Below are 16,232 nucleotides of genomic sequence, written 5' to 3' on the forward strand. Positions count from 1 at the left end.
GTTAAAGTCGCCCCCCCCCCCAATAATCAGTCGGTGTGAGTCAATATCGGGGATTTCCACCATGGCCTTTTTTATAAATTCTGTGTCGTCCCGGTTGGACTCGTACTCATCCACCACTATTACTGGTGCCCTCTCTAGGACACCGCTGACCATGACGTACAGTCCCCCTTGGTCCATAACCGTCCTAGTCTCCGTAAACCGCATTCTCTTGCCAAGTCCAATGTGTGACCTGCAGACACTCCCACATGCGGATGTTGGGTAGATGAGTTGTTTGGAGCTTTATGTGCTCTCTCCAATGCCACAACTTCACCTCTGCATGTTCTCAACAAAGTCTCTCAATGTGTTCAGTGCCTTCCTGAATGAACCACCTTAATTTTGGTCGCTTACAGGTCAGGAACTCCCATGAGTCAGCGAGGATGTTTGACATCTTTAGGGATGCTTTGAGGATATCCCTAAAGTGTTTCCCTATTGTCCTGGGAGTCTCCTGCGGTGACCAAATTCTGAGTAGAGCATTTCCTTTGCAAATTGGTGGCAACCATATAAACAATGTACCCTGTCCAGGAGAGCTGGTTTTCAGTGATTAGAGCCAACATGTTGGACAAGAGGAAGCTACTGTTGGACCATCTTTGTTGCCACTGAATTTGAAGGATCTTGTGAAGGTACCGCTGAGGTGGAACTTCTGCGGTGCTTTGATGTACCGGTTGTTAATTGTCCAAACCTTCGAAGCGTATAGGAGCGCAGGAATCACTGCAGACTGTAATCCATGACTTAGTCTCAATTTGAGATCTTGGCCCTCAAATATTCTTTTTCTCAGTTAGCCAAAAGCTGAGCTAGCACACTGGAGGTGAAGATGGTTTCAACGTCCATCAAGTTAATGATATATTTTTTTTAAGTACTTAATTGCCTGCAAGGTGCTTTTGGTCATCTTGAGGTGATGAATGCTATATAAATGCAAATTCATTCTCTCTTTCTCTTTTCACTTTCTCAAGAGATTTTTCAGTATACCAACTTCTACCACATTCGTTTCCTGTTTATTCCTTGAACAACATGGCACCCTGTACTGTACTATTATTTATATATATATATATTAATATATATATATATATATATATTCTATAAGTATGATTAAATTAGTCAAGCATGACCTACCCTTGATGTTTTCTTTGCTCTCATGCAATGCGATTCTTTTCCAGAGGCTTATCTATGTTTTTAAAAAAATATTTTTATTCTCCTTTTTCATATTTTCATCCAAATTTACACCCACCAACAAACAATCAACGGTAACAAATACAATGGCAATCCCCTGGCCAACAATTCCTTCATCCCACCAACTCCCAAACAACCCGTGACATTTTATAAACAAACATCAAAGAAAAGGATTCAGGAATCTACCATCCACTCATACCTAGTCACCAACAACATACACAGTCCATAGCCCCCACCCCACCCCGCCCCCAGTGTTTGATGTCATACAATTCTTGAAAGTGCATAATAAACAAATCCCATGAATTGTAGAACTGTTTCACCCTTCCCCTCAACTCAAACTTCACCTTCGAGTGTTAAAACTCCATCAGATTCCCCCCGCCACGCCAGGGCACAGCGTGGAGAGATTGACCTCCAACCCAACAGGATCCGCCTTCGGGCGATCAGCGAGGCGAAGGCTAAAACATCTGCCTCCACCCCCGCTTCCAACCCCGGCCGTTAAAATACCCTGAATATGGCCTCCAGAGGACCCGGCTCAAGCTTCGCATGCACCACCTTCGGAATTACCCTGAACACCTCCCTTCAATACCCCTCCAGCTTTGGACAGGACCAAAACATATAAACGTGATTTGCGGGGCCCTTCCCGCAACGTTCACAAACATCCTCTATCCCCCTCAAAGAGTCAGCTCATTCTCGCCTTTGTGAGCTGCGCCCTATACACCACCTTCAGCTGTATCAGCCCCAACCTCGCGCACGAAGTTGAGGCATTTACCCTCCGGAACACCTCACATCACAGCCCCTCCTCCATGCCCTCTCCAACTCTTCCTCCCACTTTGCCATAATCCCCTCTAGCGGTGCCTTATCTTCTCCCAGAATCGTCCCATAAATCGCCGACACTCGCCCCCTTCTCCATTCCCCCTGTCGCCAGCACCTCCTCCAACAGTGTGGAGGCCGGCACCACCAGACAGCTCCTTGTTAGCAAAATCTCGGACCTGCACATTCCCCCTGCCCCAACCCATATTTGGCTCCCAGCTCCTTCAATCCCACAAATCTGCCCCCGAGAAACAAATCCTTTAATGCCCCTCTTCTCCCATCTCTGAAAACTCCCATCCCACTTCCCTGGCTCAAATCTGTGATTCCCCGAATCAGCATTTCCCTTGACCCTGCCCCCAGCCTAAAGTGCTGGCGCAACTGCCTCCATATTTTCAACGTCGCTACTACTACCTGACTCCGAGTATTTTCCCGGGGCCATCGGGAGTGACGCTGTTGCCAACACACTCAGCCCCGACCCCTATACAGACTCTCCTCTATTCTAACCCACTGGGAGTCCCCCCTCTAACCCAACTCCTCACGTTCTCCGTATTCGCCACCCAGTAATAATATAGTAAATTCCAACCCCACTGACTGCTGTCCTCTCTGCAACAGCACCTTCCTAATGCTTAATGATGTTAATCATTAATATGACCGTAACATTTTTTTTGCTACCCATGGGAGGTTTGCTGGTTTGTAATTACCAATTTGCCAATTTTTGAACATTTTCCAATTCTTTGGTTCACTTTCCAATTCCCAAAGGTTCTGGTACATTATAGTTAGAACCTGAGCAATTGCATCATTCACCTGTTGGAACGTGACTTCTTATTTTTGGCCTTCCTTCATTGATTAAACTTCTGCCACACACTTATACCGCTGTTGAAATTTTTGTTTTTATTAGCTTACATAGAAACATAGAAAATGGGTTAAGGAGCAGGTCATTCAAAGACTTTTGTGCTCTCCCCATGTCCCTTGACGCCTTCAGTGTATAGAAATCTATATGTTTCCTTCCTAAATGGGGCAGCACAGTGACACAGTAGTTAGCACTACTGCCTCACAGCGCCAAGGACCCGGGTTCAATTCTAGCCTCAGTTGACTGACTGTGTGGAGTTTGCACTTTTTCCCCGTGTCTGCGTGGGTTTCCTCTGGGTGTCCCGGTTTTCCCCCACAGTCCAAAAATGTGCAGGTTAGGTGAATTGGCCATGATAAATTGCCCCTAGATGTGGTTACAGGGATAGGATGGGGGACTGGGCCTAGGTAGGGTGCCCTTTCAGATGGTCGGAATAGACTCGATACAGCTGAATTGAAATCAGTTAAGTCTGAAGCATCCAAAAAGTTATCCTATCTAATAACTGAATGTAGAGGCCAGTGGTCATAATTTAATTAAATTTATTGTCGTAACAAAGAAAACAGTCACAAACAACATTGCTGCATTGAAAGTTAATGCTTAAGGGTTGAAATGGGACCAAATCTGGATTAAATTGAATAGAAAAGTTAGCAGATAAAATAGACCAATAAATACGTATAAGATGGATAAGATTTACTTACCTTGTAAGATTCACTGGAGTTTAAAGGAAAAAGAGGTTATCTCATTGAAGCGTATAAAACTATGACAGAGCTGGATGGAGGGATGATGTTTCCTCTGGCTGGAGAGGGGGGGGGGGTGCTATAACAAGGGGTCACAGTCTCAGGTTATGGGATAGGACATTTAGGACTGAGAAATGGAGAAACTTCTTCACTCGGTGGTGAACCTGTTGAATTCTCTACCACAGGAGGCTGTGGAGGCCAAGTCACTGAATATATTTTGAATCATCATAGAATCCCTACAGTGCAGAAGGAGGTTGTATATGCTGCTGCTTTATTTTTCTTGGAATAGGAACAAAGCTGGCATTTATTTCCCAGGCTTCACTGTTTTCTTTAATTGCTGCAGTCCATTTGGTGTCGGTGCTTCCACAATGATGCTGTGTGCCCCACTCTTCATATTCGAGCTTTATTTGAGCCCTGGGCAAGCTAATGCAGAACCGTGCTTGCTAACAGAATCACTTATAATTAGTCATTAAAGTTTATTTAGCAAGAAGCCTGGTTTTAGAATCTCGCAATGCAGAAGGAGGCCATTCGGCCCTTCGTGTCTGAGCCAGTTCTTTGTAAGAGCTTTCCAAACAGTTCCAAGCCCCTGCTCTTTTCCCATAGCCATATAGATTTTTTTCCTGAGACAGTAATTCTGGAAAAAATTAATTGTCTCTTTGAAAAGACAATCAATCAGTGACAGTCAGCACAGATTTGATAAAGGCAAATTGTTAAAGATGTGTTTTGACTAACTTAATTGACTTCTTTGAAGTACCAGAGAGGTTTGAAGCAGTGATGTATATATGGATACAAGCAAATTACTGCGGATGCTGGAATCTGAAACCAAAGAGAAAATGCTGGAAAATCTCAGCAGGTCTGGCAGCATCTGTAGGGAGAGAAAAGAGCGAACGTTTCGAGTCCAGATGACCCTTTGTCAAAGCTCGATGTCAACATTGTCAAAGTTAATGTATGTATGGAAGTGGGCAGCACGGTGGCCTAGTGGTTAGCACAACCGCCTCACGGCGCTGAGGTCCCAGGTTCGATCCCGGCTCTGGGTCACTGTCCGTGTGGAGTTTGCATATTCTCCCCGTGTCTGCGTGGGTTTCGCCCCCACAACCCAAAAATGTGCAGAGTAGGTCAATTGGCCACGCTAAATTGCCCCTTAATTGGAAAAAATAATTGGGTAATCTAAATTTATAAAAAAAAAAAAAAATGTATGTATGGAAGTTTGTTGAATGTTTGTAGAACATTTCTACTTCCTCCACTGTAGTTTCACAAGATTTTTTTGTTCTTTCTGGTGGTACTTTGAACACTGTATGAAAGCTCTAACCTTTACTAATATTCATTGAAATATTGGACAAAATAAAGAAGCTGTAAATTATGCTGCCTACACTGACAAAAATGCTCATGTTGTTTTTGAATGGGAAGGATACAGCTGAACTCTTCTTTGAGGATGTGCGCTTGCCAGACAATGCTCTACTAGGAGAAGTTAATAAGGGATTCTACTATCTTATGACTGAGCTTCCACAGGTAACAGTTCAGATTTTTGTTATCACTTGTTTCATGATATCTCAATTTATATATCTTTTATTCTAAGGGACAAGCTGGCACCTTTTTCTTGTGACTATTTGTCACTTATGTGTGCTGAAACATCCATGATGTGGAGATGCCGGCATTGGACTGGGGTGAGCACAGTAAGAAGTCTTACAACACCAGGTTAAAGTCCAACAGGTTTGTTTCAAACACTAGCTTTCTGAGCACTGCTCCTTCCTCAGGTGAATGAAGAGGTTTGTTCTCATACCTCTTCATTCGCCTGAGGAAGGAGCAGTGCTACGAAAGCTAGTGTTTGAAACAAACCTGTTGGACTTTAACCTGGTGTTGTAAGACTTCTTACTGAAACATCGAGTAATGGAGAGGATTATAGCTGAGCCCAATGCTACTGTTTCCCATATATGCACACAGCTGGTTATCAATTATGAGGGGCAATCTGGGTTTACGTTTTTCCCCATGTCTAGTCAGCATCCAATATAGCACCAAACAACTGTCTTAATTGAAATTGACTAGATCAACGTAAAGCAAGGATTGAATCTGTCACCTTCTGGTTTGTAGTTAGTACTACACTCAGTCATGTCTTTATCCATTGGGCCATGGAGTGTATTATTTAAAAGAAGGCCTGGGAAGGACGCCCATCTACAGTGCAAATTGCTGACTGAAGTTTCTACTGCTAACTGGCAATCTCTATAACATGGCAAGTTTCCAACTGTCAAGAAGGGAAGACAGATTTTTTTCAAAGCAGGGGAAATATTTATCTTTTCTCACCTAACTGTACTGATGGGAGGAATGGTCGGGTTTGGGAGTGGGGGTATTACCTTACATTGCCTTCTCTTGCACTAGTGCTACCCTTTAAACTCACCCACTGGCCTCTGAATAATACTAAGACATAAGATTGCCTGATTCACTCCTAGGTGCTACTGAATGGCAGTAGACAACACCAAAATTGGTTTGGGTTGGAGAGGGGAAAAATCAGCCCAAGGGTTTAATTCCTCTCCACTAGGACATAAATGGTTGTGCACTGTAATGATCCCCCTAGAGAACGATAACATTTAAAAATAAATTCACACTTCCTGTTAATAGCAGAAGAGGATGGTACGATAAGATTTCACTTAAGATTTTTACGGTAACAAATAACTAAGAACCGTATAAACCCTATTTTTGTAGGCAACTTATCCTTTAAACCACAGAAAGGAATGTTCCTCTTTTATATTTATTACAAATAGTCCACGGTTGTTTCCAGTGAATCCATGTTTTTCTGTTCCACTGATTATAATGTTGAGTGATCAACTTCAAGCACTTTCCCAAATCCACCACTAGCAGTAGAGCCCATGCCGATTTATTCTTTTCCCCAAACCCTGGTCACACCAGGAAGTCTCCCGGATTCCTCAGATGACTGCAGAACGTATCTCTTCAACTTGAGACCATCTCCCTCCCGCATCTGGCTTTGGTAGCTTACAGAGCACCTGCCGTCTCTTCTCTCTGCTGACCACAACATGCTAATCTCATCCTCTCTTTTCTCTTCTGTCCCAAAAGCTTGGAGCGGACAAGTTTATTTACTGGTATTACATCTGCCCTTGCCCTGTATTTCTATGTGCGCTCAGCATTACCCTTGGGACAAGGCTATTATTGGGCAGAATTCTTAAGAGTCACATGGCCCCCTTCATTTAACCTAAGTTTAAAGATTAGTCCAAAACAATCTTAAGCACTTCATAATTGTAACAACACCAGTTCAAATTAAATTTGTCTATATTGTCCTCCGCACTCTTAGTCTAGGCCTGCTTGACAAATGGTCAATTTAAAAAGGAATCTCAGGGCTATGTCCATTGGGCTACCCTGCAATAAAAATTGACACCTTTGAGAGGTAAGAATGTTGGCAACAAACGGTAATTTTGTTCTGTCTTTCTTTTAGTTGAACTATAAACCTGTAACATCTTTGGAAGAGGTGGGGTTAGTCTGAAGAAGTTACAGAGCCTAAAACTGAAATACTGACAAAATTGCAAAGCACAAAAAGTACAGGCTATTTTTTAAAAAACATTTTTTGAAAAAGAACAGCGCGATTTAATTTTCTGCACTGTCCTATGTAAAATTGTTATTTGCAGGTCTGGCCTGCTGTGAAGTTTATATTCCCCCCCCCCCCCCCCCCCCAGCACAAAATAATATAAATTGTTTTAACCTGTGCTATTTATGTTGCAGTGTTCTATTTGTGAGATGTAACTAAAATTGGCTGGTTAAATATAATGGATTTTGATTAATTTATTTCCTGTCTGAAATAAATTCTAACCCTGTATGTTTAAAGGAACGATTGCTAATTGCAGACTTGGCCCTTGCCAACTGTGAATTCATGTTTGAAGAAACTAGAAAGTATGTGAAACAGAGAAAGGCCTTTGGTAAAACTGTTGCAGATTTGCAGGTGGGTGCACACACTATGACATTCAGAAAATAAATTAATTACATTTAATCTTCACTTCCGGAGGAAATGAAAGGCTTATATGAAATTAATGAAATGGTTAGTTTGACAATGTTGATAAACTTACTTTAGTAATAATTGACATCAGATGTGTCAGAAGCCGAATAGTATAAATTTGTGTAAGGGTTTGGTTCCTAGATTTGTGAACAGTTTAGGTAAAATTATTAGCCGTTTTTGTACCTTCCCCATCCTCCGAAATGGGATGTGGATTTTGTCATTGCTGATTTTTCTATTTCTGGATTTAGTGTCTTTTTAAACCTCCCTCAGAAAAATTGACTCTTTGAGTGATTAAATGGGTGCCAGAAGCCCTCCAGTAACTTGTAAGTAATAAATCTTTGTGTTTGAACCTTGACAATGAATGTCGGCAGGATATTCCACCATTGAGGGTAGCATTGCTGAGCTTAATCTTGCACAGCTTCCAAAAAGATTTTCTAGCCATGGATTGTGATTAGAAGCTGGAATGCTATTTGATTTTGCCAACTTACACCCTACCCTGTAGCTCTTCTTGTTCTGCATCAACCAGAAGACTTCTGGTTTATAGGCACTTGTCACAGACTATTGGTAGAAGCTGTGGATTGTCCGTTCAGAAAACCCTCCTGACAGACTTGAGTCTGACACTTTAATGCATAAGTTCTGATTGACCGAGAAGGAGTTGATGTAACCAAATTAAATTTCATTGCCAGGAGCCAATTCTAACATTTCATGTAATGGCTTAAGAGGGCAAGGTAAAAAAAAAGGTTTTGCTATACTGTTATGCCCTGAGCTTGAAAAGCAAAATATTAGTCATTGCTTGGTGGCACAGTGGTTAAAAATGTTGCCTCATAGACCAGGGTTCAATTCCAGCCTCGGGCGACTGTCTGTGTGGAGTTTGCACATTCTCCCCATGTCTGCGTGGGTTTCCTCCAGGTGCTCCGGTTTCCTCCCATAGTCCAAAGATGTGCAGGTTAGGTGGATTGGCCATGCTAAATTGCCCCTTTGTATCCAAAGATGTGCAGATTAGGTGACCCTCTTTCAGAGGGTTGGTGCAGATTGATGGGTTGAATGGCCTCCTGCCCTATGATAGAAATGTGCTTTTCTGTTCCAAATTTTCTTGAGCCTTGAAGTCAGGAGAAATAGCTGATATTTTAGAGCAGATCTATTGAATATCACAGTGAATAATTTTAAGAATGAAGTGAAACATAAAGTAATTTTATACTCTTGCCATTACTGATCTTTTTTTTTGTCAGAAACCTTAGAATGAAATATTAGAAATGCCACTGCAATTTTTTATCAAATGATGAAACAGAATGCTCAGGGAACGATGGTAAATATTCTTCCTTTCACTTCTAGACAGTGCAGCACAAGCTGGCAGAAATAAAGACGCAGATTTGTGTGGGGAGAGCGTTTGTTGACAGCTGTTTACAGTTGCACAAGGAACGACGACTGGATTCGTATACTGCTTCCATGGGCAAATACTGGTATTTGTGCTGCATTGATTTCTATGTGTACTTTAACAAAGTTCTTCAGGACGAATAATTAATAATGTAGTCAGTTCACCCCAGAAAAAATATGATGGCTTTCCACTTCCATATGCTGCTGTCAGTCCTCCAATTTTACTGAATTGTTATTGTGATATTATGAATTTCTAACGGAACCACTCTGCAGATTTGTTTGTCCCCACCAGAATTTTTGCAATGAATCTTAGTAGAAAGAAAGAATTAACTTGCATTGATGTAGAATCTGTTAAAATTGCAGGGAGTTTCAAGATTTTTCATAACCAATGGAATATTATTGAGGTATAGGCACTGTTCTAATGTGGAGAAAGTTAGTTCTGTAGAGATTTTTTTCCATGCCCACTTGAGCTATGAATGAATAGCAACTGGTGCATTTGATTATAATTGGTTTCTTTGAGAACTTTGGTTACGACGGGAGATTATTTTGAATTAGATGGTTGTGGTTCTGTGATTAACAGTAGAAACAGGTAAGTAATCACAGGAGCAGTGTTATCACATGACATTGTATATATGATATTTCTTATATGATTGCCAAGACAATAAATATCTCTGACACTGGGAGTGATTCTCTGGAAATGTTTCTAAGTGTGGCAGTGAGTGGGAACTGCCACGGGCTTCCCAGTACTCGGTCCAGCGAGGCTGGCAATGCTATTCAACGTTAATTGGTCCACTTAACGAGGCCCCACGGGATTCCCGCCGCAAATGAAGGCTCGTCAGCCAATTCGCCGGCATCGCGCTCGCCAACCCCCCCGCTATCAAGGTCGAGCAGCACTTAGGCTGCACTTGCTCAGCTAACCTGAGTCAGCTCGAAGCAATGGCGCCGAAGAGACTGGCCCCAAGACTCTGGGATGCAGATCTGGGAGGCTGCTAGATGCTGTGGAGGCCAGGAGAGATGTCCTGTTCCCTCAAGTGTCCAAGAGGGTGAGCCACAGGTCAGCCAGTGCTGCCTGGGGTGAGGTGATGGTGGCTGTCAGCTCCGGGGGCGAGACCAGGAGGACTGGCCTCCAGTGACAAAAAGACCTACACTGCGCAGGACATGAGTGAGTAGACACCAACCACCCCCCACCACTGTGAACCACGGATGCCTCTAACAATAACCTTTCTGTGTCTCCTCAGGAAAAGTTCTCCCACAATCGCCAGGAGAGGGCCTAGTCTGACGGCAGGAGGCCAGACTTCAAAATCCTCACCTCCTTCGAGGAGCGGGCCTTGGAGGTGACTGAGGTGGCCAAGGACAGGGTGGTCACCCATGCGGAGGTAGGCGGAAGCCGCAGACGTGAGGAGCCACCGGGCTGTGCCTGGAGGACCTGTCAAACGTAAGTTGTTATTGCCTTACTGACTGACCCTTCCCCACCACGAACCACATGTTCATTCTCCCGCATATCCTCCAGCCGATGGCGCCGACCCATCCCGGGTGGCCCCCTCTCCAGCCTCCCAAGAGACCACCTCGGAGAGGAGTTTTGAGGACGACATGATTGCGGCATCACAGCTGTCAACCCCACCCTCCACCAGTGCAAATACACGCAACTCGGTGGGAAATGTTAGTGGTCAGGCTTCTGGAGCAAAATCTGGTGAGCACCACACAGCTGCTGATGTACATCAGGTGGAGGCAGGAATCCCCAGGCGAGACAGCAGCCGGAGGTCTGCTGGATCCCAGGACCCAGCTGGGTCCCAGCCTAATGCTGAGCCCATGGGAGAGGTATACCCGGAGCTGATGGAAATGATAGGGAGCGGCCAGGACATTCAGAGGAAGATGTCAGCGACACTCCAGCAGATCGATAGCTGATTAGAGGAGTCCAGAGTCTAAGGGCGCAGAAGATGTCACCTGCAATGTGTGGTACGAAGGCCAACACTGCTTTGGTGGTGACCGCGGTGGAAAGCCTGGTGCAAGACGTTGGCACCATTAGTGAAAGTGTCCAAGGAGTCGCGCCATCCGAGACAGCCATGGCTATGGGTCTCAGTAGAATGTCCGATTCTCTGGGGGATGTCACCCAGTACCATGCTGACCTTGAGGTGCTGCGGGACATGTCTTGCTCTCAGATAGGAAAGGCCGAGGCGATGCGGAGCTTCTCCCAGTCACAGGTGGGCACGGCTGTGCTTGTGCTGCGAACTAGTGCGCCAAGGCCCTCTGGCCCCAGAGGGCACCTCTAGGGGCATCGAAGGTCATGGGACGAGGTAAACATCTGTCTGCCTCAGATGTGCATCCTGGGGGGACAGCTAGACGTAGCGGTAGAGATAGGAAGGCAAAGCACATGGAGGATGCACCAAGGGAGGGGGAGAGGATTGTGGGGGGGGGGGGCGTGTTAGGTGGCGGCGAGGGGGGGGGGGGGGGCGGCACCATCGAGAGAGTGGGGAATTGTAAACACAATAAACACTCTTGACCACAAGCAGTATGACGCCTTTGTCACTTTCTTCCGCAATGTGTCCCGACCTCCGAACTTTTGGACCATCTCTCCAATTATCTCCCCATTCCTGTGGCACTCACCCAAATCTGGCCTGGGACATGTCCCTGTAGCTGTGTCCCATCCCCTGGGTGTGTCCCGTCCCCCGTTCCCCCCCCGCCAAGGTTCCGCAACCCCCCACCGAGCACTGTGGTCGCAAGTCCAGTGCCCCTGAGCTCAGCCTGTGAGCCAAGATGGCTACTCACCTCCTCTGCTCCCCACAGAAGCCCTTCCGCCAGGTTCACATTTTTTCAAAAGGAGTACGAATTGGTGCCAGTGTGACCACTTGCTGGGGCGGCCGCTGAATGACGGGAGGCCATGGATAAGGGATGACTCCTGTTAATTGTATGGAAATAGGGCCTAAGTGATGATAATTGGTTTCTCGCCACGCTATGGCAAGATCCCGATTTTGCCTACAGGAGCGGGCCGATTGCATCGCAGACTGGCGCCTGGTGCAGATCTCGTGGCCTCTCCGTCTATTCACCGGCCTCGTTTCGCTTGAGCGAGAGTGCAACGAGGCCGGAAGATCGCGCCCAGTGAGTACTGTACAAACAATCTTATTAAAAGTTAATCAGATGTGAAACTAAATGTGAGGAAATGGCAAGTTCTGTATTCACCAGCCACAGTAGCTGCCCTATTACAGAATGTTTGCTGCAAAATGCGATTAATCAGGCTAATCACATCAAAGGCATCAGTGTCTAACTCGAATAAGGAAGCACCGTGGGAACATTTTTCTTGTATTATTTTTGATTTCCCTGTAACTACTAGAAACTTTGTACCACTCAACATGAATTCTGAAAATTGCTATCCGTGAGAAGTGGTGTTGGCAAGAGATAGAATTCATCCCAAGTATGGACCCACAGCTCATAAGTGGCAATAATCTGGCCATTTATTTCAGATAAGAAATGTCCTAGCATGTGAAAAATAAAGACCCCCTCTGGTTCGCGAGTGTTACTCTCGGGTTGCTAAAGCAGATTCCTTGGACATAGTCGAGGGAGTTTCTACATGATCTAGGAGTGTTTGATACTGCGGCACAGATGCCTGAAATGCAACATTTTCCACCTTCAGCACCAACCTCCCTCACCTTGGCATGTACAAAACTTTTTTAAAAGGCAGAAAGAAAGACATAATCTTCCAATTGCAGTAGTTCCTCTCTGTTCCTTCATGGTAGTATTTTTGAAAAGTTAACTTAGAAGCTAAGATTTTGCTTTTGCTGTATTATTCAGTCAGTAGTAATGCTGCAGAATATTTACATTTGTTCCAAGCTTTGCTTTTTAAAACTATGTAGTACTTCATTGAGGACAGGCAGTAGGTCAAATGTTTCATCCAAAGTGTATCTGAATCTCATCACATGGTTCCAGCTTCAGAATCTGCTGATTGCAACTGGGATGCCGCACTGCATGATACCATCAGCATGATCCCAGTAAGGTTCGGGAGGGAGCAGTCACCTAGAGGCATGTGCATATTTGGTATGGAGTGCAGGTGAGAGCTTGATGGATTGAATAGCCTTCTGGCACCACTGTGCGCCATGTGCTTGCATATGAAGAATACCTGGGGAACAGAGCACCTCATACCCATCGAAATGCGACTCAGTGGGAGAAAATGGCAAAACTGTAATTCTGTAAAGCTGATGTTATAGTAACGTGATAGCCTTATGAAATTGGCTGCTGTATGAATGCTATTTCTAGATCTTGAAATACTATGACATTTTCTGAAAAGAGAGACATGTTGCCAAAGCTTTTCGTCTTGCACTCATCAGGGCAAAAGCAAGAACTTCAAATTTCAAACAATCACCACAATTTATACTATCGGAGATAAGGGTGTTTGTTGATTGGTTGGCAAGTTAAGTCTGGTTGGTTGACTGCGGTGTTGCCATGGAGAAAGCAAATGGGAATTCTGGCTCCCCAAACTCCCAGGTAATTAGAAAAAGGCACAAGAACAGAGAATGCTGGAAAAACGCAGCAGGTCTGGCAGCATCTATAGGGAGAGAAAGCAGAGTTAATGTTTTGGGTCCGTTTGACTTCATCAGAACTAAAGAGAGGGAGACTTTATTAAATATTACATTGTGAGAGATTACAACAAGATGGAGCAACCTTGAGAAGAAAAGAAAGATGGCCTGGTGTGGGAGGGGTTTTGCATTGAGGTGTATATATGTGATATTTTTTAGAAATGATATTTTTTAGATGGTTGAGAATCGGACTTCCGGTGGCGGCATGTAGGAGGAGGTCGCACATTGGGTGACTCCTGCTCGAGGCTTGATTTTTAAGAATTTAATGCCTGGTCCCAGGGGCAATTTTTTGTTAAATGCAGGAAGTCATAAGGGAGAGGGATATCCAAAACCCAAAGGAAAGCTGTTGTGAAGAAGGTGGTGAATGAAGGTTCGCTGTTGAGTGGAAGGGTCGGCTCAGCAACTGGAAGGATGGTGGAGGCTGGGTTGCTGGGTTGCACTGCTCACAGCAGAAAAGATGACTGAGGTGATGTTCTCTGGTTGGCAATCAGTAGCTTGTGGTGTCCATTCGGGGATCGGTGTTGGGCCCACAATTGTCACAATTTACATAGATGATTTGGAGTTGGGGACCAAGGGCAATGTGTCCAAGTTTGCAGATGACAGTAAGATGAGTGGTAAAGCGAAAAGTGCAGAGGATACTGGAAGTCTGCAGAGGGATTTGGATAGGTTAAGTGAATGGGCTAGGGTCTGGCAGATGGAATACAATGTTGACAAATGTGAGGTTATCCATTTTGGTAGGAATAACAGCAAATGGGATTATTATTTAAATGATAAAATATTAAAGCATGCTGATGTGCATGAGTCGCAAAAGGTTGGTTTACAGGTGATTAAGAAGGCAAATGAAATTTTGTCCTTCATTGCTAGAGGGATGGAGTTTAAGACTAGGGAGGTTATGCTGCAATTGTATAAGGTGTTAGTGAGGCTACACCTGGAGTATTGTGTTCAGTTTTGATCTCCTTACTTGAGAAAGGACGTACTGGCACTCGAGGGTGTGCAGAGGAGATTCACTAGGTTAATCCCAGAGCTGAAGGGGTTGGATTACGAGGAGAGGTTGAGTAGACTGGGATTGTACTCTTTGGAATTTAGAAGGATGAGGGGGGATCTTATAGAAACATATAAAATTATGAAGGGAATAGATAGGATAGATGCGGGCAGGTTGTTTTCACTGGCGGGTGAAAGCAGAACTAGGGGACATAGCCTCAAAATAAGGGGAAGTAGATTTAGGACTAAATTTAGGAAGAACTTCTTCACCCAAAGGGTTGTGAATCTATGGAATTCCTTGCCCAGTGAAGCAGTAGAGGCTCCTTCATTGAATGTTTTTAAGATAAAGATAGATAGTTTTTTGAAGAATAAAGGGATTAAGGTTTATGGTGTTCGGGCCGGAAAGTGGAGCTGAGTCCACAAAGGATCAGCCATGATCTCATTAAATGGCGGAGCACGCTCGAGGGGCCAGATGGCCTACTCCTGCTCCTAGTTCTTATGTTCTTATGGTTGTGGAACTTGAAAAACAGTTTGCAAAGCACATGGAGGTGATGAGGAAGAAGGCGATTGCAGCATTCAAGGTGCTGGTGGAGGAGGCGATTGCCCCGGTGAAGGCGGCGGTGTGGAGGACATCGGCCGAGGTGTGGGAGCAGGGTGAGAAACTGAAGGGAGTGGAAGAGGCTCACCTCGATGGGTGAAGAGCTGCAGAGGGTGGTGGATGCCAACAAGGGCCTGCGAGCTAAAGTGGAGGACCTGGAAAACAGATATAGTCGGCAAAATCTGAGGCTCGTGGGCCTGCCCGAAGGGGTGGAGGGCCTGAGGCCGACGGGATATTTTGCCAAGATGTTGGTGGAGCTGTTGTGTGGGGGGGGGGAGGAGAGATCCCTCTCGGTACGAACTGGATCGAGCTCATAGGACGTGGAGGCCTAAACCAAAGGCGAATGAGTCTCCAAGAGCAGTGATTATTTATTTCCGTAAGTACCACGTGAAGGAGAAGGTCCTGAGTTGGGCAAAGCAGACGCGGGAGGTGCAGTGGGCTGAAGTTGGTATACGTATATACCAGGACTTTACTGTGGACTTGGCTAGGAGGCGGGCGGCTTTCGGCCGAGTGAAACAGCAGTGTATGGTTCGGCAGAGAGTATCCAGCTAAGTTGAGGGTGACCTACAATTCCAAAGGCTTTTATTTTGAGACGGTAGAAGCGGCGGAGGTGGTTGTGAAGGCAGAAGAAATGGGGCAGAAGTGAGAAATGGGACTGAGGATTGGTATTGGACTGGGGGCGGGGGGGGGGGGGGGGGGGGGGGAGGGGGAGGGAGGGGGGTTGGGGGGGAGGGGGAGGGGGGTTGGGGGGGAGGGGGGTTGGGGGGGAGGGGGGTGAGTAGCTCTATTTTTCACTGCATGTTGTTATATGTGCTAAATGACTTGAAGTTGTCTATTTGGGCAAGGTAAGAATTGGGATTTTCTTTTGCAATAATGGTGCTTTGGGGTTTGTGTGTCTACGCTGGGGTTGTGTGTCGAAGGGGATTTCTTTATTTTCGTGGGGTGGGGAGGGGGATTGGAGTGATGCCTGGGCAGGGGCCTCCACACCATCCACACTGGCTAGCTCAAGCTGGCCAGTGAACGGGAGTGTGGTGGGGGAGTGACTGTGGCCATCGGAGCCTGGTAGAACAGGTTTTGATGGGCCTCGGAGGTGTGAAAGCTTGGGGGAGGGGAC

The 16,232-nt window shown here is 45.3% G+C and overlaps 1 protein-coding gene across 1 annotated transcript in view; it reads left to right on the plus strand.

The window, feature by feature from the left end:
- The window catches only part of acadl (acyl-CoA dehydrogenase long chain), a 166,567-nt gene that overhangs the window by 126,099 nt on the left and 24,236 nt on the right, over positions 1-16,232 (plus strand). Inside the window, exons 7-9 of the mRNA XM_038786478.1 lie at positions 5,008-5,109; positions 7,430-7,543; positions 8,930-9,057. Of these exons, the coding sequence (XP_038642406.1) occupies positions 5,008-5,109; positions 7,430-7,543; positions 8,930-9,057 (344 nt within the window). The remainder of the gene's footprint in view (positions 1-5,007; positions 5,110-7,429; positions 7,544-8,929; positions 9,058-16,232) is intronic.

This window comes from Scyliorhinus canicula, chromosome 2, assembly GCF_902713615.1.
Source record: "Scyliorhinus canicula chromosome 2, sScyCan1.1, whole genome shotgun sequence".
NCBI classification, from domain to species: domain Eukaryota; kingdom Metazoa; phylum Chordata; class Chondrichthyes; order Carcharhiniformes; family Scyliorhinidae; genus Scyliorhinus; species Scyliorhinus canicula.